This window comes from Acanthochromis polyacanthus, chromosome 16 (assembly GCF_021347895.1).
Source record: "Acanthochromis polyacanthus isolate Apoly-LR-REF ecotype Palm Island chromosome 16, KAUST_Apoly_ChrSc, whole genome shotgun sequence".
NCBI classification, from domain to species: Eukaryota; Metazoa; Chordata; class Actinopteri; family Pomacentridae; genus Acanthochromis; species Acanthochromis polyacanthus.
Genome location: NC_067128.1, coordinates 17,922,580 through 17,949,611, shown reverse-complemented (window position 1 = coordinate 17,949,611; position 27,032 = coordinate 17,922,580). Strand labels below are relative to the sequence as shown.

Here is a 27,032-nt window from a genome sequence, read left to right as displayed (position 1 = left end):
AAATTGGCCGTCAGTTAGAGTCATCCATCTACGCATGCCTCTAAATGTCAACTTTATCATATATTTATATTCTGTTTGTGCTTCTTGCCAGTTGCCAGTGTCTGGGCTGTTAATGAGAGCGGTGATGTGGGGCATCTTCTTCTGTCTCTGCGTCTTTTTCTGCTTCACACTCTTGTAACTCTTTTTGAAAATCTTAATCGTCTGTCTGCCTTCCACTTGTGAAGTCACGCAACACGCTGCTAGACCTCTAAATATTCCATACAGTGTGCGTCCTCACATGCACTGCCAGAGTTGTCTTTCAGTCATAACTGGAACTAGTGATCACTCCCTAGTTGGGTGCATGTCTGTGCAGTCGTGGCCAAATAAAACAAGGAGAGTAACTGCTTATTTTCTCAGTCTTTTCTTATCCCCTCCAGCCACACACGCAGTACAGTTGCTTCTTGTGTTGTCTCAGTGTGTTTAGCTGGCTGACATTGTTGGTTTAAAAGCTGGACTCTGTAAACATGAAGCTAAAAGCAGATGATCACACAGATCTGCCGTAACAGCACAATTGCCAACGGCGGAGGATCAATGCAACTTATTAAAACTGTAATACCGCGATCACATTTGATCCGCAGTGTGTTTGATTTCTTCCTAATTGTGTGAGGAGATAAAGGGATCAACGAAGCGCGGAGAAAAACCATTTAGGGTTTGATTGGTTCATTTGTGAGAACAAGTCCTCAAACTGAGATTTTGGGGGTTTTGTTGATATTTGTGAAGCTCACAGTTTTCATTCAGACACAGATGAAAGTAAAGTGGACAAGAGCTCATGGTCCACTGCAGAATTAAATAATGTTTAAATGGTCATAATTAGCCTCTCTGTGTGCACTCTCTGTGTTTGTACACGTTGTGAATTCTTTAATTTATTCTCACTGATTGGGTGAATAGGAGCGAGGATTGGATTTTTTTGTTAAGATCTCTTCCTCTTGACCTAATTAAATTCTCTTTGAGAATATGTGTTCAGATACCTTCAGCTCCAGATGAGAGCTGCATGTTTGTTGGTGTGCATATCAGTGGGTGGTGTGTATATCTGTTTAGTGCATTTCAGTTTTTGATAAGATGGCATTCACTTGTGAAGGAGGTAGCTGCTGATAAGCTGGCATTATGTTCCACTCACCTTCTTGATCCTGTTTGGTGCATGCCTGTGTCACTGCAACCAATAGGAGAGGAAACATTGATGTTTTAATGATTTTTTCCCTCTCCTCTGTAACAACAATGTACTTTCAATATCATTTCAACAGCACTTCCTATAGTTAAGAAAAAAGTGAAGTGGATCTGTCATCAGAACGGAAGGAAAAAAGACAATGCAAAAAGTGTTTAAAGAAGTACACACGGATTATTTTTGGCTCAGAGGCAGCTGTGAAAGCTGTAAACGCCACACTGACACATTATCTCTTTATGGAGATGCTGCACTGTGCATCCTATAAACCATGGAAATATCCAATAGATGTGTGTTTGTGGCCTACTGGCCACATCAGCGCTAATATCAACTCCTTTTAGCTGTGTTCCGTGTCAGTCTGGAGAAGAGCTGGCTCCTCAGTGGCTAGGTCGTGATAGCTAACGGTGAACCTTTTGTTTCTGCTGTTGCTGTGATGAGCAGGTAGGATAGAACCGCTCCCTGTTGGCTGAAACAACACTGAGACTGGTGAGATTGATCTAAAACAATAGTATCGAGGGCCACTGAAACCAAAACGAGAAGCTTCATGATGCTAAAATGCTGTGGATGGCTCAGAGGGACTGGAGATTTGTGTGCTATCTCAAACAGGGTTCCCATCTATACACAATCTGATTCACATTACAACAATTCAGTTCTTCATTCACGTAAAAGCACTGAGTGTTAGATGACAGTCACAGGCCTTGGGGGTGCTCGACTGGTTATCGTTGTTCCCAGTTTTATGCAAAGTTTAAAGAATGAAAGAAGCTCTGGCTTAGTTTCGCTTCCAGTTGTAGCAGTTTCACACGAGTCTTTACTGCAGTTTTATTGGACAATTCACTGTATTACAAAAGAAAATAGAATTCATAATACACACACACACACACACACACACACACACATATCGGGCTTTGCAAAAGTTCTGTTACACGGTTTCATGATCTTTAGAGACGTTTACATGTCGGAGTGAAAAATTCCATTAAATAAACTGAAAGTTCTACCTTATAGGCAGGTGTCCTTAATACAAGTTTTTTTCTCCGGTGAAGTTGTATCAAGATGGAAGTCAAAAGAGTTGAGATATCTGCTCTCCTTTGTGCTGAACATCAGCCGGATGACCGTCCACAGAGTCGCGGAGAGGCTAAAGAATGGTGAAGAGCTTTCAGGTCTTCACCATTCTTGAAAGATCACTGAAAGATCTTCACCATTCTTGAGCCTCTCCGCGACTCTGCGGACGGTCATCCGGCTGATGTTCAGCTGCTTGGCTCTGTCAGACTTGTTGTGGCCAGCATGAAGGAGAGCAGATATCTCAACTCTTTTGACTTCCATCTTGATATAACTTCACCGGAGAAAAAAATTGTATTAAGGACACCTGCCTATAAGGTAGAACTTTCAGCTAATTTAATGGAATTTTTCACTCCGACATGTAAACGTCTCTAAAGATCATGAAACCGTGTAACAGAACTTTTGCAAAGCCCGGTATATAGAAAGAGATTTTTTGTTTGTTTGTTTTTGTTTTTTGGGCGTATTAGGTCTCCGTGTCAAGATTTTCGGTCTTCATTTTTGTGTTTCTGCTCATGTTCCACTCACATGGATCCCTTTGAGCATTTAGCTCAGATGTAATTAAGAAGGATGACGTCATGGACTTTGGTCAGCCAGGTGACTCCTCTACAGCACAGCCTCACTTTTGTTTATCATCTTTTGGTTCTTCTTGAGAACCATTCTTAGCTTTACTTGTAGAACACCAGTCGTCAGGCTGCTCTTGTAATGCACAGCAATTTTTTCTGCTGTTATTAGAGAAATTCCCCATATGAAAAGGTACGACTTTGGTGTCAATCTACATTTAGTTCTGGAAATTAAAATCTGACAATACTTGCCTGTATCAGCTGTCCTAAGATTGGGTGCTTTCTTGGAATGGAATAAATAACTTCAGTCTTTGCCCTGGAAACCTCAAAGAAAGCATGCCAAAAAGCCTGCAAAGTCTATTTCATTACACGGTGAGGAAGATTTACAAGCTCATTTTTAATGATTGCCTTCTTCTGTTTAATGAGGAAATTCAATCGGCTTTGTGTAAATTCCATCTACTGTTTCATTACTGGAATTTATTAGACGTAAATGTAGAAAGAGGAAGGAAAGCTGCTGTGTGAATACTAATCATTAGATTAGCCTGTTCAACTCTCCATGTTAGTCTTTCCCTCTCTGAATCCATCCCTCATGTCTGTGCTACAGAAGAGTAAATAGGTTTTAGTTGGCTGCTCCAGCAGACCCATTTCCATCAGTAAATAAGACAGCTTGGCCCCAGGGCCTTGTCACAGCCTTTTCCAGCTCCTATAGAACATGATGTATGATGATAATATTAGCCTGACCTGAAACATTATGCAATGAAGCTACTTTCAATACCCCAGGCTTATTTCAGCAAAGTACCCTAACCTGGATTTGCTGACTCAAACTAGCCAGAAGACTTGAAAATGAAACATTTCGGGTTGTTTTTCTCAAAAAACTACTTCAAAGGATTATTTGTTACTGAATATAAATGGAAGGTATTATTGCTTAATACAACAAAAACCTTTGCTGTGCTGTAGCTTAGCAGGGAAATAAAAGTGACGCTCACAGCTGCCAGTTTTATTTTGCTGTCGTGACTCAGGTGTTGTCACGGCAATTTTTGAATTATCGAGTTACACACACCTTTCAGATTGTGTCATTAATAATAAGTATTAAGGCTGCAGCTTTTGAGTATTACAATATTGTTCTCTAAAATCACATTACAATCACATCACTTTTCCTTTGCTGGTGTGTGTGTGTGTGTGTGTTAGCCAATAAATAAGCACCCAAAGAAAATGCATGAAAATGCATGAAATAGCTTGACAGATTTATTGATGAGATCAAACATTATCAGTCAAAGATAATGTAATGAATGAAGCCAAAACAGTGACATTTTGAATATTCTAAGACTTATGGTGGATAACTCGCATCTATTCTGTGTGGAGCTGTTGACTGGAAGAAGACTATAGATGGAGTGGGTCTACGTTGAGGGAGGTTGGATCTGTCTCGTCTGTGGTCATTCCCTGAAGGAAGAAAGCTCCGTGGTCTCAGGCGCCAGCTGTACTGTCAGCTGTTTCCTTCTTCAGTGTGTTTAGCTGGATATCGCACCAATTCTGGGATATACAGTATTAATGCAGGGTTGGCTGTCTGTTTGGTTTATAGCAGATTTCTGTGACATTTTCACACATCTTAAATACTTGCAGACACACAGCTACCCAAGTAAAGCTTCTAACTGACAAACCCCACCAGCAAATACTATTAATGTCAGCTTTCAGATGGTCAGTCTGGATTTGTCTGTGGACCCATTCTAGATGTGACTACTTTCTTTATTGATCACTCTGACTGTTAGTTGTTCAATTAATTAATTCCCTCTCTAAATCCCAAACACACCGGCAGGTTTAGAAAAACATGCTGTCCTTAAAACCAAACACTAAAATTACACCATTCATCAGAAATGTAAAAACAGTAAGAATCATCAGGTTTTCAACTTTCTGAAGGTGATTCCACTGCAATATTAACCAAATCTGAGTTTAAAATCCTAGTATTTCATAAAAATCATTTTATTTTACACATCTCACGAAAAAAAATCCCTAAATGACATGTTTGTAGCAAATTGTGTTACAAAAAACCTTCAAAAAGAAACTCTACACCGCTTGCTCTGAGTGACTCAGCTGTGACTGACAGCTAAGTGACAACAATTAAGCAATTTTTCAGCTGATCTGAATGGTGAAAAATAACAGAAAATAAATGCGGATATAAAAACATCTATAGTATGTAGAGCCACCATTTTTCACAGTGTTTGTAACAAAGGCTAAAGTGTAATTTTAATGACAATGATTTGTGGTTTTTATGCTTTTTAATTGACAGTTTTACAAGTTATTCATTTTTTTGTCCTATTATTCCTCTATTTCAAAGGGCAGGATGACTTTGAGAACAGGTAAAAGTTAGAATCAACCACAGATGAAACATTTCATTTCCTAGGAGCCGAATTTAATACACACAGAAGCCTTGCACTAGAGACGGTTGTAAATACTCTATGGATTGACTGTGCTGTGCAAATAAACTACGTATAGAAACTCTCAATAAACCTCACAAGAAGAACATAAGCTATGACTAATTAAATAGATGTTTATATATTTATTCATGATTCATTGAATTCTGGGATTTTATGTTTCTCATAATGAGATTTTTACATTTTCTCTACTTCTAGCTGTGGTTTCCATAAAGGTGCAGAACTTAATGTTTCAGTGAAAAACGAGTCCTCGGTGACTGGAGCCACAAACTGCTTTGAGATCAGAAGGTTAGTGGCTACATTATAAAATGTGAGCAAATAGTGAAAAATGCTCATTGCATTTTCCGAGGAGCTCAAGGTGGCATTTTCAATCTGCTTGTTTTGCGTGACTGGCAGCAAGAAACTATCCCTCCACTTGTTGTGTACAAAATATTTATAAAAATTCTATCCTGCATCCAAGCACCCAGGCTAGATGAAGAATAAGCAGAATTCTCTCCCAGGGTAGGAATTCACCAGCAGCAATATATCCTCCTAAATTATTGGCAGGCTACTATGTTTATCTTCTCAACCAACTACTTTGGCGGCCAACCAACCGTGATTTGGGTATGCTTCTTCAAACGTCGCTAAACCCAAAACACTTCTACACGACAGAGCCAGAAATAATGAGACGGATGCTGTCTGCTCTTAATCTTTTATCAGGTCTGACAATCTGCATCTGATTAAATAGACCTGCTCACGTCTTTCCATTATTGTACTGTAGCTGTGTTCTCCAGACAGCGAGTGCTGCATTTAAATCAAGTGTTAGAGGGACAGGTTGTGTTCGTATTTATTACATTTCTGAAAAAGTTAAGATGCTGATGAAGTGACTCTGATTGTGTAGCTCATTTGCAGCTGGAAATAACATGGATGACAGTACAGAGGAGTGTCATTAATCAGTCTTATATAGCAACATTAGTGACTATTGTGTGTCTAAGCTGCTGAAGGCTTAGTTTTCAATTAAAATGTCATCCAGTAAAAATAGCATATTGCAATCAAATTCAAATGAATGACTCGGATGCAGAAATAATTGAATTGCAGAGTGATGTGGTAACTGTAGGGCAGTGTATGGACCGCTGCAGCAGCCCTTCACTTTCAGTCACAAACATTATTTCAGCAGCGCTCTTTTCCATGCTGCTCAATAAATACAGTTTGTACGGCTCACATATGATCTGCCTACTTATGAGGAGGCGGAGTGATAGTGGCATTCTGGATGCATTTCAGCACACCCCTAAAGAGCTGATTGATGGATTTAATAAACCTGTGCTGTGTCCAGTGTCTAAATGTAAGCGACTGCAGCGCTGCTACATTGCAGATGAAAATTTCCTCTTTGTTTTTGTCTGCTTTCTTTGAATGTTTTTAAATAAGCTTTGTCAAGTGCAGGGCTTTGAAGAACAATATTGGTATTTAAGAACAACTATCTTAAAGTAGCCTGTGTCTGCTCCTGTCCCTGGAGATGCTGTAGATATCCTGTCTTTGCTAAAATTAAAGACGGCTAGAGGCGCTGATGGCATCCATCTCTCCTGCTGTCATTTCCACTTCATCTGTCTGTGTTTTAGGACTAAACTCGGCTGTCTATAACCAGCACATTGCTGTTGAGATACAGGTGCATGTCTGCTTCTAAATCCAGAGGGGCTCCAGGCCTGTTGTGACTTTGTAGTTTGCCAACAGGCACAGTCAGCACACTGTGCTTTTGTGGCTTCACTGACAAGCCATAACCTGCTGAATATAGATGCCAGAACAAGAATCTTGTATGTGGTAAAAATTCCAGTTTGACAAAGGTTCTGAAGTGTCTCTGTTCTGATTAGAATAGTGTAGGCTTGAGGAAAATATAGGCTTTTTTATGCTTCTTCTTGCATAGCTGTCCTCATAAGCTGCAGTCAGTACAATCACTGAGGGCTTTATCTGCCCGGATATCGATGACCAGAATGGGTAAAATGTCCCCTGGAACCTGAATTATTACCTTGTTAAGTTTCTCCAGATCATCTGGAGCCCATTTGGATCTCAGTAGCATTGAGTTATCAGCCCAGCCTTCAGCTGTACCCCAACTACTGTTAGACTTTATAGAAGTTAATTTAATCTCAGCGCCATTATAAGCCAATTATCCAGGGTTGAAGTTTGTACCAGGACATGACCTCAGTGTCCTCAGGAGTAGTTAAAGTCTTACTCAGTCACCACATACTCTATGTTAGGGCTGGGTATTTTGGCAAGAAAATGTTACATTTCAGTACATAATGATAATTATTGATCATTTTTAAATGAATGGCTTTAATGCACATCACCGTTCAAAAGTTTGGGGTCACTTAGAAATGTCCTCATTTTTGAAAGAAAAGGAGTTTTTTTTCAAATGAAGATAACATTAAATTATTCAGAAATACAGTCTAGACATTGCCAATGTGGTAAATGACTATTCTAGCTTGAAACGGCTGATTTTTAATTTTAATATCTACATAGGGGTACAGAGGAACATTTCCAGCAACCATCACTCCTGTGTTCTAATGCTACATTGTGTTAGCTAATGGTGTTGAAAGGCTGATTGATGATGAGAAAACCTTTGTACAATTATGTTAGCACATGAATGAAAGTGAGAGTTTTCATGGAAAACATGAAATTGCCTGGAGGACCCCAAACTTTTGAATGGTATTGAAGGCCAGGACAAGAAGAACTGAAGGACGTAAATAAAAATAAAGAATGTTGCAAAGTGACCTCAGTTTGATATGTAGTAAATGCAGCAAAGAAGTAGCACCTGAAGGCAGATGGAGGAGGGCCAGGTTGTGGCTGTTGTATTGCCTTTGTGTTGCCTCTACATGCAGCCCAACAATAAGTCTGCCAGCAGGCTGTGATGGTGACAGGATGCTCATGGAATAGCAGGTCTTTCAAGGCTTGTGTGAAAATCACTGGAAGTGCAACAGACTGCACAAAGGAACGTCATTATCAAGGTATGACAGGCTGTTTATTATCCAATGAGGAAATACATTTGGGATTTGCTTATTCAGACAAACTTTGCGAGTTCATTTTGTGCTTTTGCAGCCACTGCCATGTGTCCATTGCTGAGAACAGCAATCAGCGTAAGGAATAATCTTCATTGTACTCCATTCCTGTTATTTGTTAAGTGATTGTTGATTGATAACGTAGCAGATTTAGTTGAGGAAATTCTTCAACAGTTGTTATATGAATTGCTATCAATTTATTGCCTATGCGTCCTCTATGTTAGCATGACATAAAAATAAATTATGTGGTATTGGAACGTAATGCTGTGGGAGTACTGTGTCGTTCTAGGCTCCAAAACAAAAAAACCTATACTATACCGACTTCTTCAGTGTCTAAATTTTGGATTGTACAGCAGTCATTCCAGTCATGATGTCTGTGGCGTTGCATGTCTGTGTGGTCTCCTCTGTTTAATCGACACCGTTGACAGGTCATTGGTTGGGCTTCACAACAGCCAAACAAGCTAAAGGGCGAAACATGGTTTCAGCTCGACTTGCTGCTCAATTTCAGTCAAGGGGCCAACACAGGCAAACCACTCATGTGTTCAACCAGTCAAAAAACTAAATAAAAAATCTCCCAATGGCCTGTGTTTGTTTGTGTTTCTTGTGTCTAAAATAAATACAACACATTGAAGGTCACTGCTATTGATGTCTCCTGTTGCAGCAAAAGAGTAAAAGGTAGAATCTTTTGGTAATTTACCATCAAACCGTCTGACCTGGACTGGACTATGACAGAACAGCGTTTGTGTGCATTTTGTGCTTGTGTGTGTGTGTGTTTGAGAACGAAGATGCCATCTGTCTTGCTAGCTTAAGCTTTGGGCTTTCTCAGAGGACAAATAAGAAAACACCTTAATACCCGACTAAGCTCAAAATTCAGCATGAAGTCCAGCAAATAGTGCATATATCCTGGTAGGTTTGTTAGTTCTGCACACAAATGGTGCACATGATACAGGACCACATATTCCACTGTATTACATTATTAGACCAAACTGGCAGTTATGTTGCATTGTGACCTTTTCATTTTAACTCTGTTGGTGGAAAGTAGACACATGGATTAGTATTGAAATGAGAAGAAAAATATTGATCTGTGTGCTGAAATCACAACTGAAGTTATAGTCAAATGTTGAAAATATAGATTTTAATAACAGGCACAGAAAAAAAAATCAATATGGCGTGTTGTTTAGACACAAAGTCAGTACTGCATCATAATCAGTTTGATGGATTTATCAGTCTTTCTGTGGAATAGTTGAGAGGTTGCTGCAACATGTGACAACTTTGGTGTAAAATGGTCCAACATATATGACTTATGCAGATGAAATGAGCTGCATGGGATTGTATATTTGAGGAGGAACTTTTGAGTTTCTTTTGCTCTTCTTTTCTTGTATTCACGTTCTCCCCTTTGCTACTTGGGGTTAGCAAATTCACTTTCTACTTTGACAGCCTCTTAAGACTTTTAAGAAATTGCTGGACAGTTGGACGGATCCGTAGCTGCATGCAGTGTGAAGAAGTAAAATGACTGCATCTCCTCCTGAGACACACGGGCTTCACAGTGGAGGTTATCTGTTCGGCCCCGCCTGCAGTGCTTTAAAAGGCCGTTGGATGAATGGCAGGCTTTACCACAGATGCTGTCAGGGTTTGTGATGGTTGGTTTTCTTTCTGCTGTGTTTTTTTTTTTTCCCCCGTCCTGTCTCTCCTGTGGCCTTTCCTCCATGCCAGACCTCTCAGTGGCTTTTCTGTTCTCTGAGCCCTGGAGTGATGCCGAAGCTTCTCATGTCACTTTATCTATGTGACAGTAGAAATACCCCAACAGAATAAATAAAGCACTAGCTGCAATCTTTAAATGACATTCAGATGTCAGGTTTATCTGGCACTGCCAAAATAATTAGTAATTAAAGTCAGTCAGTCCGTGCAGTCACACTTTAGCACAGTGATCGCAGAATCACAAGAAGTTTGCTACTTAAGCCTTTACTGCCGTTTCTACTCCTGTGTATAGGGCTTCATAATTGTGTTTTTTTGTCCTCTAAACCCTGTGTGGTTTACGTTATTATTTTATTTTTGCTCCTGCCATATTTTTTGTCACTGTGGGCTCATTTTTCACTGGAATATACAGTCCTGCTTCTCTATGGAAGCAGCACAAGTGTGGATATAAGTAGACAGAAGAGACTCAGAAATGTAAGTTGTACAGTATAACATATTTATTGTTCTGTCGAAAGCAGAAAAAAAGGGGAGGGGGGAGGGAAAGTGTTGTGATGTGACTTTGCATTACTACAGATAATTTACAACTTCCATTTTAAATTCATTTCCATGCTTGTCTTCTGCACATCACAAGATGAGTAGTGAAGGACCAAGAAAACTGAAAATCTGAGATTTCTTTGTGTTTTTGACTCTGATTATTTATTTTTTTATATATATGTAACATACCTTTTAAACCAGCTGGTGAATCTGGGAGATTTAGAGGGTTCAAGATTGATTTAGGGGTATTTTTGCCTTAAATTTATTATTGCAAAGACAATGACAGGAGATAAATGGTGACTGAACAGGGGATCCACGACTCAGGGAATTAATTATTGGCTTGCCCCCCCGCCCCCCCCCCCCCCCCCCAAATTGTCCTTTTATGCTATTTTCCGCACCTATTTATTATTATTGCTCAGCTGATGATGCCGAAGAGCTACAATTTTTTTTTTTTTTTTTCTTTTTCTGAGAATGTTGACTGAGATTTGGCAGTTCTTTGCAGCGCTAAGCTTTCTGCCAGAAAATGATTTGGGTATTTGGATTAAATCCAGCACAGATGTCAGTCTAACCATGGTCTATTATAAAATGAAATGTCTCCCAGCTGTTTTGTTTTTTTGTTTGTTTTTTTTTTTGTTGGCTTATTTATACTTTGTCCTTGAGTTCAACATGACATTTAATTTACAATACAGATGAGTGCAACCGATAATTTATCTTAACCCTTGTGTTGTCCTTACCAAAAAATGTTGTTGCCTTGTCTGAAAAAAGTCCAAAAATTCAGAAAAAATGTCACCAAATTTATGAAAAATTACACTGAAAAGAAAATTCCTGAAAAGTTTCCCTCAAAAGTTTTGTATTTTTAAATAAAAAATCCCCAAATTTGACAGCAGAAGTCACTGGATTTTGGTTGATTTTTTTTCTGAATGTTCTTAAACTTTTATTAATTTGTTTTTTTCCGCCAAAAAATGTTCAGAAATTTCCTTAAAAAAAAAGGAAAATGTGGAAGTTTTCACTGTGAAAATATATATATATTTTTCCACATTTTTAAAACTTTAAAACGGGTCAGTTTGACCCGGAGGATGACAGGAGGGTTAAAATCTATCTTGTTAGCTGTTTGGCTGCTCTGTACATCAGCAATGCTGTTTGTTGTCACCTTCTTTCTGAATGAACAAGGGCATGCGGTATGCCTATGGTTGAAGTTTTACGGTTTAACACCCTAGAAGGCCACTCACTGCTGGGGCAAAATGGGTTGTCCATTAATTGCAAGACTCACGTTTGGTTTCAGTTCCACATTTCAAAGTGTCTTTGAGCAAGACACTGAACCAGAGTTGCTCTAATGGCAGGCAAGAACCTTGATTGGCAGCTCTGTCGCCATTGATGTGAGTGTGTGTGTGTGAATGGGTGAATGAGAAACGCATTATAAAGCACTTTAGTAGCACTAAGGTAGAAAAGTGCTATGTAAGTGCAGTCCATTTACAGTAGAGGGTGAAAGAATGAGTACATGGAGCTGTAGACGCCTCCCCGTTGTTCCAGCGTTTCTCTTCATCTATGAACTATAATAAGCTACCAGAGCAGCTATGGCTTTTATTATTGCTGCTTTAGTTCAACCACATATCTGTTGCTTTTTAAAGAATGTTTTCATGCAACACAGTATCTCTTTGGAACAACTTATTGTTAATGTACTTACTGAAAGCAGACCACACATGAAGCCACCTCCCATACATTGATATATAGTAACACAGATCATGCTCTGGGACATTCAACAAGTTATACTGGTCCAAATTCCACAAAATAACCTCTAATGTGGAGTGAGAAATCCAGTAGTTGGAGCACTTCTAATAGTAAGAAGGAGGCTTCTACAAAATAGGGACAATTATAGCAATAGTGGAATAACTCCTTCAGCCTCGACTGTCACGGCTTTACATAAGAAGAGACCTCGAACAGACTTTAGGGATTAAAAGATCTGAAATGTAAGAAGGGGGCCTATCTGTTAAGTGCTTTAAAAAACTGTAAGACTTTGAAATCAAGTGTTAACAACTGGAAATCAGTTAAAAGAGGGGAGCAGAGGAGTCACACGGTGCTACTTCTTGGTGCCAGAGCGAAGTGTTGCAGCAGTATTTCATATAATTTAGTGCTGGGAAAGTAAAACAGCAATACAGACAAGTTTAAAGTTACAGCACTGTTGTTGTTATCCATGTGTTGGTAATATTTAAAACTTTTTTTTTTCAGAAGTTGGTTGAGTTGGATCCTTCTTAAAGAAAGCATTTGTTATGGTTCAGAACTCATCGCAGTAGTTTGAAGGACAAAGAATCCAAAATTAAATGCATTGTAATTTTGTGACAGTTTCCTTTGGTGGGGAAACACATTTTCCACAAGATTTTAAAAGCAAACTGTAACCCTGGTAAGCTGGAGACTGAAGAAGCACAGCACATCCATTTGTATGACATGCTTGATCAGGCGCAGGTGTTGGCGTTTTGCAGGATAGTAAATGAGGTGCGTGAACGCATCGCCTGTGTGTGTCAAAGAGCTTCCCGGTCACAATCCCAGCCAGCATTGTCTCATGCCATGTAGGAGCCCTGCGCTGTCGCTAGCAAGGCTAAAAATATAATCATCCACCAGTCAAGAAGGCTAATGTTTTTGGTGTCTTTCTATTTTCAGACAAGTCATTTAGCTGCTTATATAATTTGACATTGAGTCGGGGGCTGCAGCCTCGGCTCCCACACAGCATTGTGCGCGTCTCTGAATCAGATACTCAATCTCTGTAATTGAAATGGATGGAGTAATTCTGCTGTGGCCTTCCCTCAGGTTTTTGTGGTGTGTGTGCGTGTCAGTGTGTGTGAGGAGGAGGAGAAGGGAGTTGTATTTGGTTGTGTCTGAAATGATGTAAATCACGGTCTGCACAGAGGTGGGTGGGACGCAGATAAGGGAGCACTGCTGCAGCTGAAATGGGGGGGTATCCATCACACACACACACACACACACACACACACACACACACACACACACACACACACACACACACACACACACACACACACACACACACACACACACACACACACACACACACACACACACACACACACACACACCATGCAGTCCTGTGTTGTAAACACTCATCTCCTGAGTCTTTGTTAGAGAACCTTGAGTCTGCATCTACATTAATTAATCACGCACACACACACTGAACAACAAGCCTTGTGGCCTGGGCTTTGAAACCCCCCCAAGGCTTAGAACAACACACTGCAGCAGTACCGCCCATCTTGCTGATAGCAGACACTGAGACGCTTTCATAGACACACACCCTCACATGTACACTGCTCCAAGTCCCTCAAAGTTCTCATACCTGAGTAAAAGAAGCAGCCTAACAGAATTGGCTAAGACTTTTTTTTTCCCTACATGTAGCCAGCCTCCTTGCATCTTGTATTTGTTGTATTATCACAGCTTTACTGAAAACCCCTCTTTTCTGTATCGGCATCAGATTTCCAACACTCACAAGCGAAGCGTGGTAATGCCTTTCACTGTAACCTTGACAAAAAGTGTTGACGCTTGAGTATCTGGCAGCCGAAGCCAAGAGGTTAATACACTTTGGGATGTGTTTGTGCGTGGGCATGCTTTCTGCCAACGATAACATGATTAGCCAGAGGCTTAGCCATCACTTTTCCTCACCTCCCCACTGCGACCTTTGAGAAAACTCAGTGTAGACTCGATGTTGAGATGGTAGTTGGGGCTAAATGGGATCACCAGCAGGGCTGAGAGTGTTGAGATCTGGATCAAATTGTAGGATTAGGGATTAGCCCTGGAGTTTGCATTGCGTTCACATTAGAATATGGGACACATTGGGACCTTTTTTGTATCTGGAGAACATTTATCTGCTGAGAAAGGCACTGGGCTGAAGAGAAAAATCCAGGAGGGGATTTTTTAAGACTGAATTTTCATAAGATGAGAGCAGCCTTCAGGGTTTTGTTTTTTTTAAACATCAGTGGCACTTTGGCTGCTGTCAGTCTTTTCAAGGCTGAGGCTGCTATTTTTGAAGGGAAGCTGCTGAGTCAGTGTGCAGTTCCAATATTCGTTTATAACTACTAGTAAAGCCGGAAAGGGGTTATGTTTGCTGCCTTGTCTGTTTTCTATTGGCTGCTTGTTTGTGTGTATGACAGGATATTGTGTAAAGTTTGGGGAATTTTGCGAAACTCGGATGACTGGCTTTGAATTTGATCATGTAATGGAACGAGAATAGGTGCTTTTGATGTGAGACGAGTCGTGTTTTTATCACGTTGTGTTCACTGACTGGAGGGGAAAATGTGACTTATGTGGGACTTGTGTTTCACTGGTAACTTTCAGGGCAAATCCACACATGCTCAAATAATCATACAGTGTTGTTTGCCAGTGTTTTTTCTTTTTTCACCAGATGGGAGGAAAGAGAAAGAGATCACACGCAAGGTCTCTTTATTTTAACATATTTAAATTTCTATAAATTTAAGCAGGGACATTGCGGCTGTTAAAGTGCGTAGGGCTTTCGTCACATATTTCATCACTGCTCTGGGGTCTGTGTTCCTGCTGTATTGGCTACTCTTCACGCATGATGCACTTAATGTTACCCAGAGGCTAAAATCATGGTTGGACAGCGACAGACCACAGAGTATGGTGTAATATAAGGCTGATGTGGAGCTCTTGTCCTTACCAGGCCGCCAAAATTGCACAAATTCTGCCTTTAACATGACTGACGGTAGACAAATATTTACTAAAGATTTGTCATTCTCCCCTTTGACGTGAGTATCCTGCTCCTGACATGTTCCGTCTTGTTGCCAACTGTGTTGCCAAGTTAACACATTTGTGCACTTCTTTCACCAGTTTTATTTCTCTGCAGATGCTTGAGTGTTGAAAGAGAGATTGTGAATGACAAATTCAATAAGAGATGTGTTGGCCATTGAGCTTCAAAAGTAGGTATTTTACCAGCTACAAATTGCAGCTCATCCTTTATCTTGTATAGGAGAGTAGAAAAAAATAGAAAAGTCAGTAAAAAGAAGAAACAAATGTGAACTAATTCATCAAAAAGTCACACACAATAAGTGCGTGTGTTTTCCACAAGGAAGTGCTGCTTGACACACGGGGTTAGAATGCTTCAGGGTGAGGGGCGCCACATATTGAGTCATGCTTTACGTGACCCGTAGTTGCCCAGCTGACGTGATACGTGGGAGAGGATGTTTGCTTCACATGGCTGCTGTAAGGTAATCTACAGCGCAGTACAGGCTGGATTGTGCACAATGGAGATCTCTGAAGAAGAGTAAAAGGGAGATGCAAAAGCCTCACCAAGGAGCTCAGTGTGACCCAGAGCTGGAGGGCACAGCTGACGGCTGAGGTCACGCTTTGTGATCGCAGTGTGTGCATGGTGTAATCCACATGACATTTACGCTGTACACAGAACACTGTTCTTTGCCTTTCCCTCTAAAAGCAAAGAAACCCATGCCACATACTTTATGCACTAAAAATATAATAACAGTTTAGTTGAAGTGGTGGTTGAATAAAACATAAAGAGCTTTTCATAAGTGCATTGGGTGCTTGATAATTGTGATACTTTGGAGCATGATCTAATAAAAGCTTTGGGAATGGGGCTGTACAGTGTATTATTTCAGGAACCTTAAGAGTGATCCAATTGATAAAATTTCTATTTTTAAGCTGGAGGTTTTCTTGTTTGGGGCACACATATGTGGCACAGTTTGAAACCAGTTTAACCACTGCTAAATCTACACTACCAGTCAAAAGTTTGGACGCACCTTCTCATTTAATGTTTTTTTTTCTTGATTTAAATTGTAGATTGTCACCGTAGTAGGCATTCTAACAGTTGTCAAATATAATAGGGCTGTCAACTATGTGCCAACCTGACTTCTGCACAACACTACTGATGGTCCCAACCCCACTAAGAAGACAAGAGGTTCCACAAATTAACCTTGAAAAGGCACACCAGTGAAGTGAAAACCATTTCAGGTGACTACCTCATGAAGCTCATTGAGAGAAGGCCAAGAGTGTGCAAAGCAGTAATCAGAGCAAAAGGTGGCTCTGCTTACTCCATAATTCCATCTGTGTTCATTCAAAGTTTTGATGCCTTCAGTGAGAATCTACAATATAAATGGTCATGAAAATAAAGAAAAAAACATTAAATGAGAAGGTGTGCCCAAATGTTTGACTGGTAGTATTTGTCAGCAAATATATACTCATACATGCTCCTTAAATGCTGTGTTTTTTCTGTGCTCACAAGGTGACTGTAGTTTAAAGGTCCCATGTCGTGAAAATCTGTTTTTGTAAGATTTTGTATACTTTACAAACTTGGAGGTGTAAAATTAAAACTATAAAAATATTTTTAAAAATCCCTTTACATCTGCCTTTCCTCCCGTCTGCCCTTAACTAGACATCCTCTAAAAATAAGATTTTTATCTTTTTTAAAAAAATATATTTGAAAGTAGCAGAAGTAACCAGTACTCGTCAGGTTGATAACATTTGCATAGTCGTGCTTTTTCTCTGCCGCTTCTGCAAAGGCAAGCCACTCCAAAGGACCAGCTGCTGCATAGTCCACCATTTTTATTTACTTTGTAGGCTTTCTTCTGATAACTCTAAAAGGTCTCCGCCATTTGCAAAGCTCGCCAAATATTTTCCTTCTGGCTGCAATAGTTGACACACAAGTCTCCATTTACTTCTAGGTTCTGAGGAACTGAACACCCAGTGTATTGCTTTCGGCCACAACATTAAGATTGCTCCTCCCTGTTAGCATGGTATGTGGCTAATGTGACTATGAGCTTTTTCCTTTTAGATTCAGCTATCTGATTTGAAACTGGGACAGGGACTGTGTTTTCATGTCTGTAAGTCGGGTTGCTTCTCTTCTGCTGGCTGTGCTAGCATATGATACTGTATTTTAATATACTAGATTTCCTAATAAAGCTGTTCTTATTCGCATAGTTTTCTTGTTCTGTTGTCAGACAACAGAATGAGTATGAAATATAGACAGCGCGGACAGCTGTTTTGCTCCGTGCTGTCACTCACTGAACAGTACTGCCCCAGAGCAAGTTTTCTTCCTGAAGAGTGCATGGGCAACAGCTGCTAAGCTGTATTTGAAGCTACAGACATACAAACAGCCAGTTCAGAACAGGGATGAAACCAAGACTTGTGAGACTTTCAATAATTTGCTGAAAAGGGGTACGATACTGGACCTTTAAAATTTGGAAAAGCCAAAAAAAAATTAAAAATCTTCATCTTTTTGGTGAGACTAATTTAATGGCTAAAAAATAAATTACAAAGAGTACAATTCAGAAATGGCTACGATTGAACTGTTGTTCATTGTAGCACATATGCAAGGTTGGGTGGATACTGAAAACTTAACAAGAAAATGTAGCACATGTAGCTGGGAAACGGATTCAAAGACGTCAGTTTCACTTTTTGCTTAATCCCTGACATTTTAACACACAGTTAACTTGTTACTCCACTGCTTACAGATTCAAATGTGAAGTGTAGTGTTCAGTAAAGACTGAAAACTCAAAAAGTAGAGATCATCTTTTCATGTTGACCGGTGTCACCTCAAACAGTGTTGCCCATGTGTGTGTTTGAGAAAGAACATAATCAAGTTTGTCAATCTCGCTCAATCACTCATGCACACACCCACATCACAGATTACAGCTCTGTCTTTACCGCCTGATTGCGTGAAGTGAAGGTTATTTTGCCCTGAACAACCAAGCAATGCATCACTCTCCTGTTAAACACTGGCACCCGCTCACTTCCAGTAGCACAGGGTACGAAGTAGGAATGCAGCAAGAGTGTCGACTGAGAGGTGATGCACAATCAAAGAGTTGTACTAGCTAATGATGATGTTATTAGCTCTAAATTGCACTTGAATACTTCTCTTTGTACAGTGTAGTTGTGTGTTCAGTGCGGAGTAAGGACATCTGCCTATGTAGGTGATAAATGATGCCTGCAAGGTGTCCTGCTTTCTTTTTTAATTCATCCATCACACCCATCCTCGCTTATTTTCTGTTAAAGGAAATAAACCTAACAGGCACAAGATGAAAAAGCGATCGGCTGAGGACACAGGAAGACGTGGTGGTAACAGAACCTGCTGAAGCTCTTTGGAATGTAAAGGAAAGCAATTGAAGGAGAAAAGATTGATGCATTCTTCATTAAAGAAGAAGAACAAAGGGATGGATTGTGTTCACAGGAATAGAAGGATACTGTTGGCTAATGACTTTTGAACCTTCAGTCTCCCATTTTTCAGCCATCCCTCCTCCATCTATTCTTATTCTCAGTCTCAGAACAGAGAGGTGATGATTCTTGTCTTCTGAGGACAACAGTTCTTTCATTTTTCATCTTTTCGTCCATTTCTGCCTTTCTCTTACTCTGCTTTGTAGGTTATGCCAAAAATTAGGAAATATTATCCTCTTGTAGTCATCTAGCAGGATTTGACAGCATCAGCAGGGATGAGCGGCAGGTTTGATTGTTTACCTACAAAATACGCTGGAACATCCTTACGAGATTTTGTTGCTCATGGTGTTGAAAAAGGCACTCTACAAATTCAGTTCCATGCATCAGAGTTGGTTTCAAGGTCTTGGAATATTGCTGCATCTGTGAAAATTATACGTTACCCCTTGTGGCTCTAGAGAGAGCCACGGAGCATTTGATTAATTGCCTTAAATCTCAAAATCTGGCTATAATATGAACACAATGGTTTAGCTAGAAAGAGGAGTAAGTGGAATTGCTGCTGCTTTGATTTTTGTCCTTTTTCACTCTCTCTCATGAGTCTGTCAATAGCATTGTTTCAGTCAAGTTTTCAAGCCAATTTTAGACAAACTGGTGAAAAAACTGAAAAAGATTAACATCCACTTTAAGCTTATTTCCATGAGCTGCTATGGGGTAATAAACTACACTGCATAGTGTCGTCAGAATGTGGCAATAAAGCTAGGCAGCTACGTACAAGAACCTGAAAATGAAATCTGTAGTTTGATAAGCGAAAATGGATAGAAGTCTCTCAGTTGAGCAAATTGCAACTACTCTTTCACGACAAATGTGGATGCTACTTCTGTGGTGGTGAGTATCTTTTGGCCAGAGCTCGAGAATTGAAGATGAGTTGGATTCTACAAGCGCAGCATTTCTGCAGCCTTGTGGCTACTGTGGCTGACTTGCTTTTGCGGTGAGAGTCACATGATTGTGGTTAAATCTATCCCTACCTTTATATGGAATAATGTCCACTGTGCTTCATTTGGTTTAATAATTGATCAGTTATTGACTAAAAACACTGCTGTCACTGAAGAAATTGTTGTTAAATTTGCATCAGAAGCAACTGTTCAGTAATGTGAGTTTGCTACATCAGAACTTATTTAGAAAAAGTGCTTCCATCACCTATGAAATGCAATAACTTTCTTTCTAAAAAGTCATGAAGCCATCTCAAGCAATTCTATAAACCTTTCTGTGAAATTGGGAAAGTTGGCAAATCTGAGGAAAGTGATGAAAGTGCCGAAAAAGAAAACAAAAAAAACTTGAGTTGATCCTCTGTCAATTGAAAGCTAGTAGATGCTGCTTTGGACAGTGGTTGTCAAGTCTTCAGGCATTCTTGTGTGAATGTAGCCTAGTCTTATTATAGATTATGGTGATATCAAAAACATACAAGCCTCTCATTCTTTGAGCCATCCATTTAGTTTTTCAAGCTTTCTCTTAAAGATCTGTTTCATTCATAACTTCCACCTCTGGCATCAAGCCAAGAACATGTGATGTCAGCAGTGTATGTGATCACACTGGGAGATCTTACAGGCAAACAAAGTAAACAAAAGTCTTTCAGTGGAAATGAATGGGCAGAGTCAGGGAGACACAGACCCTGCCAGCCAACAATACTGTAAGACGCACACAGTCCTTTTAACTGTAAAAATGAGCTTCCGGCACAAAGATAATTATCTCAGAAGGCAGCTCCGATCTTTTCGTGTGCCTAGAAATGTTAAAGCAGACTGGGCCTGTTGCTTTGGATAGTAACACTATCGTTTGAGGATTCATGGGAAGAATTTCTCCTAATGTAAGAATTCTCCCACTGTGACAAGCCCACCACTTACAGCAAATATCATGAAGTCTTCCCTCCCCTACTGTTCCATCTTTATAGAGGCCTCATCGTGTTTATCTTCCTCCACCACCACTCATGCTTTACACAAGCATCATAGACACTGCCCTCTGCTGAGCCATCTGCTAACTCACCATGCTCCCAGCCGCTAACAGAAACAAAATCCTCAACAGCACATACAGTGCATCCAGAAAGTATTCACAGCGTTTCACTTTTTCCACATTTTGTTATGTTACAGTCTTATTCCAAATCGGATTCAATTATTTTTTTCCCTTAAAATTCTACACATAACACCCCATAATGACAAAATGAAAAAAGTTTTTTTGAGAGTCTTGCAAATTTATTAAAAATAAAAAACAAAGAAATTACATGTACATAAGTATTCACAGCCTTTGCCATGAAGCTCTAAATTGAGCTCATGTGCATCCTGTTTCCACTGATCATCCTTGAGACGCTTCTACTGCTTAATTGGAGTCCACCTGTGGCAAATTCAGTTGATTGGACATGATTTGGAAAGGCACACACCTGTCTATATAAGGTTCCACAGTTGGCAGTGCATGTCAGAGCATAAACCAAGCATGAAGTCAAAGGAATTGTCTGTAGACCTCCGAAACAGGATTGTGACGAGGCACAAGTCTGGGGAAGGGTACAGAAAAGTTTCTGCTGCTTTGAAGGTCCCAATGAGCACGGTGGCCTCCATCATCCGTAAATGGAAGACATTTGGAACCACCAGGACTCTTCCTAGAGCCGGCCGGCCATCTAAACTGAGCAATCGGGGGAGAAGGGCCTTAGTCAGAGAGGTGACTAAGAACCCCATGGTCACTTTGTCAGAGCTCCAGCGTTCCTCTGTGGAGAGAGGAGAACCTTCCAGAAGGACAACCATCTCTGCAGCAATCCACAAATCAGGCCTGTTTGGTAGAGTGGCCAGACGGAAGCCACTTCTTAGTAAAAGGCACATGGCAGCCCGCCTAGAGTTTGCCAAAAGGCACCTGAAGGACTCTCAGACCATCAGCAAAAAAATTCTCTGGTCTGATGAGACAAAGATTGAACTCTTTGGTGTGAATGCTAGGCGTTTTGTTTGGAGGAAACCAGGCACTGCTCATCACCAGGCCAATACCATCCCTACAGTGAAGCATGGTGGCGGTAGCATCATGCTGTGGGGATGTTTTTCAGCAGCAGGAACTGGGAAACTAGTCAAGATAGAGGGGAAGATGAATGCAGCAATGTACAGAGACATCCTGGATGAAAACCTGCTCCAGAGCGCTCTTGACCTCAAACTGGGGCGGCGGTTCATCTTTCAGCAGGACAACGACCCTAAGCACACAGCCAAGATAGCAAAGAAGTGGCTTCAGGACAACTCTGTGAATGTCCTTGAGTGGCCCAGCCAGAGCCCGGACTTGAATCCAATTGAGCATCTCTGGAGGGATCTGAAAATGGCTGTGCACCGGCGCTCCCCATCCAACTTGATGGAGCTTGAGAGGTGTTGCAAAGAGGAATGGGCAAAACTGCCCAAAGATAGGTGTGCCAAGCTTGTGGCATCATATTCAAAAAGACTTGAGGCTGTAATTGCTGCCAAAGGTGCATCAACAAAGTATTAAGCAAAGGCTGTGAATACTTATGTACATGTGGTCTCTTAGTTTTTTATTTTTAATAAATTTTCAAGAATCTCAAAAAAACTTTTTTCATGTTGTCATTATGGGGTGTTGTGTGTAGAATTTTAAGGGAAAAAATGAATTGAATCCGATTTGGTATAAGACTGTAACATAACAAAATGTGGAAAAGGTAACGCGCTGTGAATACTTTCCGGATGCACTGTACATCACCTCCAAGATCATCAGAGTTTGCTCTCTCAACCTCACAAGCCACAGCTAAATCTCGTCTTGTTTTTTTTTTTTTTTTTTTATCGTCTTCCCATCTGGACATTGACACAAAGCCTGGATCTCGTAACAAGCTGACTTTAGCAGATTCTTGCATAACTGTGCCATCACGGCCCTGGACAAGCTGTTTAGCTAGCATTAACTAGCTTTTTTCACTATAATTAGTATCAGCTCTGCAATGAGGCAGCAGAAAATCTAGAGGTGCATGTACATCATACCATGTATGACAAAGAAAAACAGCAAATCCTTCCATTTGACATGGTGAAACCAGTAAATATTTAGCATTTCTACTTGAACACTGACTAAAACCGCTAGTTACAGATTTTTGCTAGCAGGTAGAGAGCATTTAACAAATTCACTGAATCAGTAGATAACGCACAAAGTTTTTCTTCCTGTGATCCATCAATTGGTTGAAGACTAGTTAGATTTGAGCCAAACATGATTCTCTTTGCTTGACTACACTCTTAATAGTGCCACCCAGACCGGTACATAGTCAGCATTTACGTGTTTGTTCAGATGTTCCGACATCCTTTCCTCTTTAAAAGAACAAGCGTCATTGCCTTCAACAAACGTTTACTTTCCTTGCAAATCTTTTTTCTTTTATTTACATTTAGTATTAGTATTCCAGTCACTCGTTGGCCATCTGTATCACACATTACACAAAGACAGATGCAGGAAGATCAGTGAAGGGGAAGGAAGCGTAGTGACAAGACAATGGATGGTAGGAAAGTGTCTTGTCCTTTTTTTGTCGCTCTAGAGGCTTCAATGGACCGAAGAGATGGATGAAAAACAGGAAAGACAAGTGTCTACAACAGTAACAGGATCTGCTGACAGCTTTCCTTCCATATGGCCTCTTAAAAGCTTCTCAGAACATTCATATTATCTTTAGATTACCACTAATTTCACATCGGTTTGTTTGCAAACTGTTGTTACAGTTTAGATGTTTGTTTCATTTCTGATTATTGTAATATTGACTTCATGCACTGTGTGAGGGAATGTCCATTTACTTCTTTGTCAGTGTTATCTATTATTCTTACTCTCCTCTTCTTCTGTCTCTAGTTTTTTTTCACCACTTCTTGTCTGTTTTCCTTTTTGTCTTCTGCTTCTTCAGCGTCTTCTTTAATTTTTCTCTTCTTCTACCCCTGTCCTCTTTTATTTCTGTCTTGAGCCAGTGTCTTCGTCCTCTGTGTATTTGACTTCTTCTACTTCATCTTCTTTTTCTTTTCCTTCATCACTTTCTGTTCCTCTACTTCTTTCTTATCTTTTCCTACCTTGTTTTTTCACTTCCTGCCCAGTCATCTTCTTTTCTTTTAGGTCTTTGTCTTCTCCACTACATCTTCACCTTCTTCTACTTTTTCCACCTTCTTTTTTCTTTATATTCATTGTTGTCTTCGGATTGTTCTTCTTTGTCTTATTTTTCTTCTTGAATCAGTTGTTTATTACAAAGATAAATACTCCTTTCGTACAATACGCTTGTGATAACTTTGACGCTTCACCTTGGAAGACCTAATACCTCTGAAGGTCAGAGTCGGGCCGCATTTGTTTATATGTGGGTACAGGCTCACTAGATATAATGGGTAAGGGCATGGTTTGATATAGGTCCCTTTCCAGGCACAAAACACTGGCAACGCCACTGTGATAACCAGCACATGAACTTTTTTCTTGAACTTCAGACAGTGCTAGCCTGGAACTGTCTGAAGTTCAAGTCTTTATGGTAAGGCTAATTGTAGTTGGTCAAGTTGTAGCTTTGTATTTAACACACAGACACAAATGGAATAATGCCAGCACATATTTCTTAAAACAGGGACAAGGCTCAATGTCCCTTGACAGGCTAAATATATGGATTTACACTACCATTCAAAATATTGGGATCACTTAGAAATGTCCTTGTTTTTGAAAGAAAATCAGTTTTTTTTTTCAATCAGAAATACAGTCTAGACATTGTTAATGTGGTGAAAGACTATTAAAGCTGGAAATGGCTGATTTTTAATGGAATATCTACACAGTGGTACAGAGGAGCATGTTCAGCAGCCATCATTTTTGTGCTCTAATGCTACGTTGTGTTGAAAGGCTAATTGATGATTAAAAAACCCTTGAGCAATTATGTTAGCACATGAAGTAAAGTGTGAGTTTTCATGGAAAAGATGAAATTGTCTGCCCAAACTTTCAAACGGTAGTGTATTTCTAGCAAAGCTGTTTTGGAAAATGATTTTTTTTTCTGAAAGGCTTTGGTATATATACAGTATAATCAAAACTGCGATGTAGTGAATGTGTTCTGTTTACCAGAAATATTATTCATACAAGTATCATGTGTTTCTGCTTAAAATTATGTTGACAACTAATAGCCTTTGTTCGAAATAGAATATGATAATATATGGTGAATATTTCCATGTCAGAGAGTGATGGTCATGAGTTGCTCTGCAGCTTTAGCTGATGATTCAGCATTGTGTCTGATGGAAAGCTCTTAGCTGCTTTTGAATCTTCCCACCACTCACAGAGGAATACGAACCAATAGATCCACACAATAACAAACCAGCAGCTTCCCAGCTTTCATCTCGACTCTGCTTTGTAGCCACAATATTCGCAAACCTTTCCTCCAATGACTTGGACTGTTTTTCTGTCCTTATTATTATTTCAGCATTTTTCCTTCTCGCTGTTTTCCTCTCTACCTCTACTCCTGCCCCTCTCTCTGTAGGTTGGCCTCCTGACGCTGATGTATTAATGTTTTCATTTCAGCTCTCTCTGTCTTGCTTATTGCCTTGTTCCTTTTCCCCTCGCCCCCACACATTCTTCCCAACCATCTTTTGCTTCTTTCATTCTCACCTGCAAGTGGTCAGACAGCTCCTACATATGAGGTCTTGTGTTTAGTAACAAGTATGAGAGGACTAAAAGCTTTCTGAGGGCTCTGTTCTGCATGCTTAATGATTTATTGAGCTCCCTGGCACATACACAGGGTAAGCTATTGGAGTGGTGTTAGATTTCTTAGGGGGTTTGGGTAATGACAGCGCTGAAATGATGGTTTGCGTGTCTCTGTGTGTCTTCCCTCCTGCTATGAGGCTAATCAGTAGAGATGAGCAACACTCCCGACGTTTCATCAGCGCCGATAATCGCTACCTCTCACCATCTGTCGAGCAAAAATAATTTATTCAACCTCCAAACACAACTCTTAACTTCTGCTGTTTATTCAGTGCTTTTTTTAGTGAGTCTACCACCAACACCTGTTGTCATTAATACTTTAAAAAGGAATAGAATGCTGACTAACAAGCTTTTAGCATTTGGAGGATACTTCATGGGAGCTTTTGGTTGTTTGAAAAGGTTAAACTAAATGTGTGTTGTTGTTTTTTTTAAAACCCCGCTTCCTCCTTGGTTTTCTCTAGTTTTTAGCAGCTGAGTTATCTGTAAAACAGTGGAAGACAGCAACCTGGAAGAATGTCTAATCTAACCTGTCTTTATTATTTTTGTCTGTGGTTCTTCTAGGCAGCATCAAGGGAGCGACAATAGTGGATGCTCTGGATACCCTCTATATCATGGAAATGTTTGAGGAGTTTGATGCTGCTACTGAATGGGTTGAGAAGAACCTTGACTTTGTTGTGGTAAGTTTGCAGCAAGAATTGAATATGAAAGAGCAAACGCTTTTCAAGGTCTCCGTTAGTTTGCATAACAAATGAAGTATACACTACCGTTCAGAAGTTTGGGGGCACTGAAAAATGTCCTTATTTTTGAAAGAAAATCATTTCTTTCCATTGAAGATAACACTAAATTTATCAGAAATACATTGTTAATGTGGTAAATGACTATTCTAGCTGGAAATATCTCCATAGGGGTACAGAGGAATATTTCCAGCAACCATCACTCCTGTGTTCTAATGCTACATTGTGTTAGCTAACGGTGTTGGAAGGCTAATTGATGATTAGAAAACCCTTGTGCAATTATGTTCTGCAATAAGTGTGAGTTTTGATGGAAAACATGAAATTGTCTGGGTGAACTGAAACTTTTGAATGATCGTATAAGTGAACAACAAGATAAAAGAACAGCGTTTGACTGTAGAACTGAAATAAAACAAATTAATATAGCAGTTAGTAACTTACATAACCCTCTGAGCCCCAAGTAGTTTCTAGGAATTTTTTTCTCTTGTCACATTTTTACTTCCTGTACTGTAGTCTCATATTGGACTCCAACATGAAATTCTTTCTCGAAGTAATGTTTTTGTTGCAAAATGACAAGGTTATGATGAAAAAAAAGTCAAATTTCTTTTTAAAAAATTGATATAAACCTGAAATTGACATTTTTGTGCCCAAAGATGTTCAAAATACTACACACCAGGGATACCAACATTTTTATAAGCTCTCAGCATCTTTCACACTCATTAACTTATTCACCATACTAATTGTATTTTCCAACAACTTGCTGACAACTTGTTCCACTCTTTACTCCCATGCTGCTTTTATTTATTGATCTAATATGTTTATTTTCCTCTCAGTTCCTTTTAATTAGTTTCCATACTTGTCTTCTCTCTGCTCTGTGTAAACACAGCCTGCAGTTCAGCCAAAATGTCCCTGCTGAGTCACGTTCAGCT

General features: G+C 39.9%; 1 protein-coding gene across 1 annotated transcript in view; it reads left to right on the top strand.

Annotated features, from left to right (window-relative positions):
* man1a1 (mannosidase, alpha, class 1A, member 1) overlaps nucleotides 1–27,032 on the top strand; it is a 164,207-nt gene that overhangs the window by 37,253 nt on the left and 99,922 nt on the right. The window contains exon 3 of the mRNA XM_022199238.2: nucleotides 25,934–26,049. Coding sequence (XP_022054930.1) covers nucleotides 25,934–26,049 — 116 coding nt within the window. The remainder of the gene's footprint in view (nucleotides 1–25,933; nucleotides 26,050–27,032) is intronic.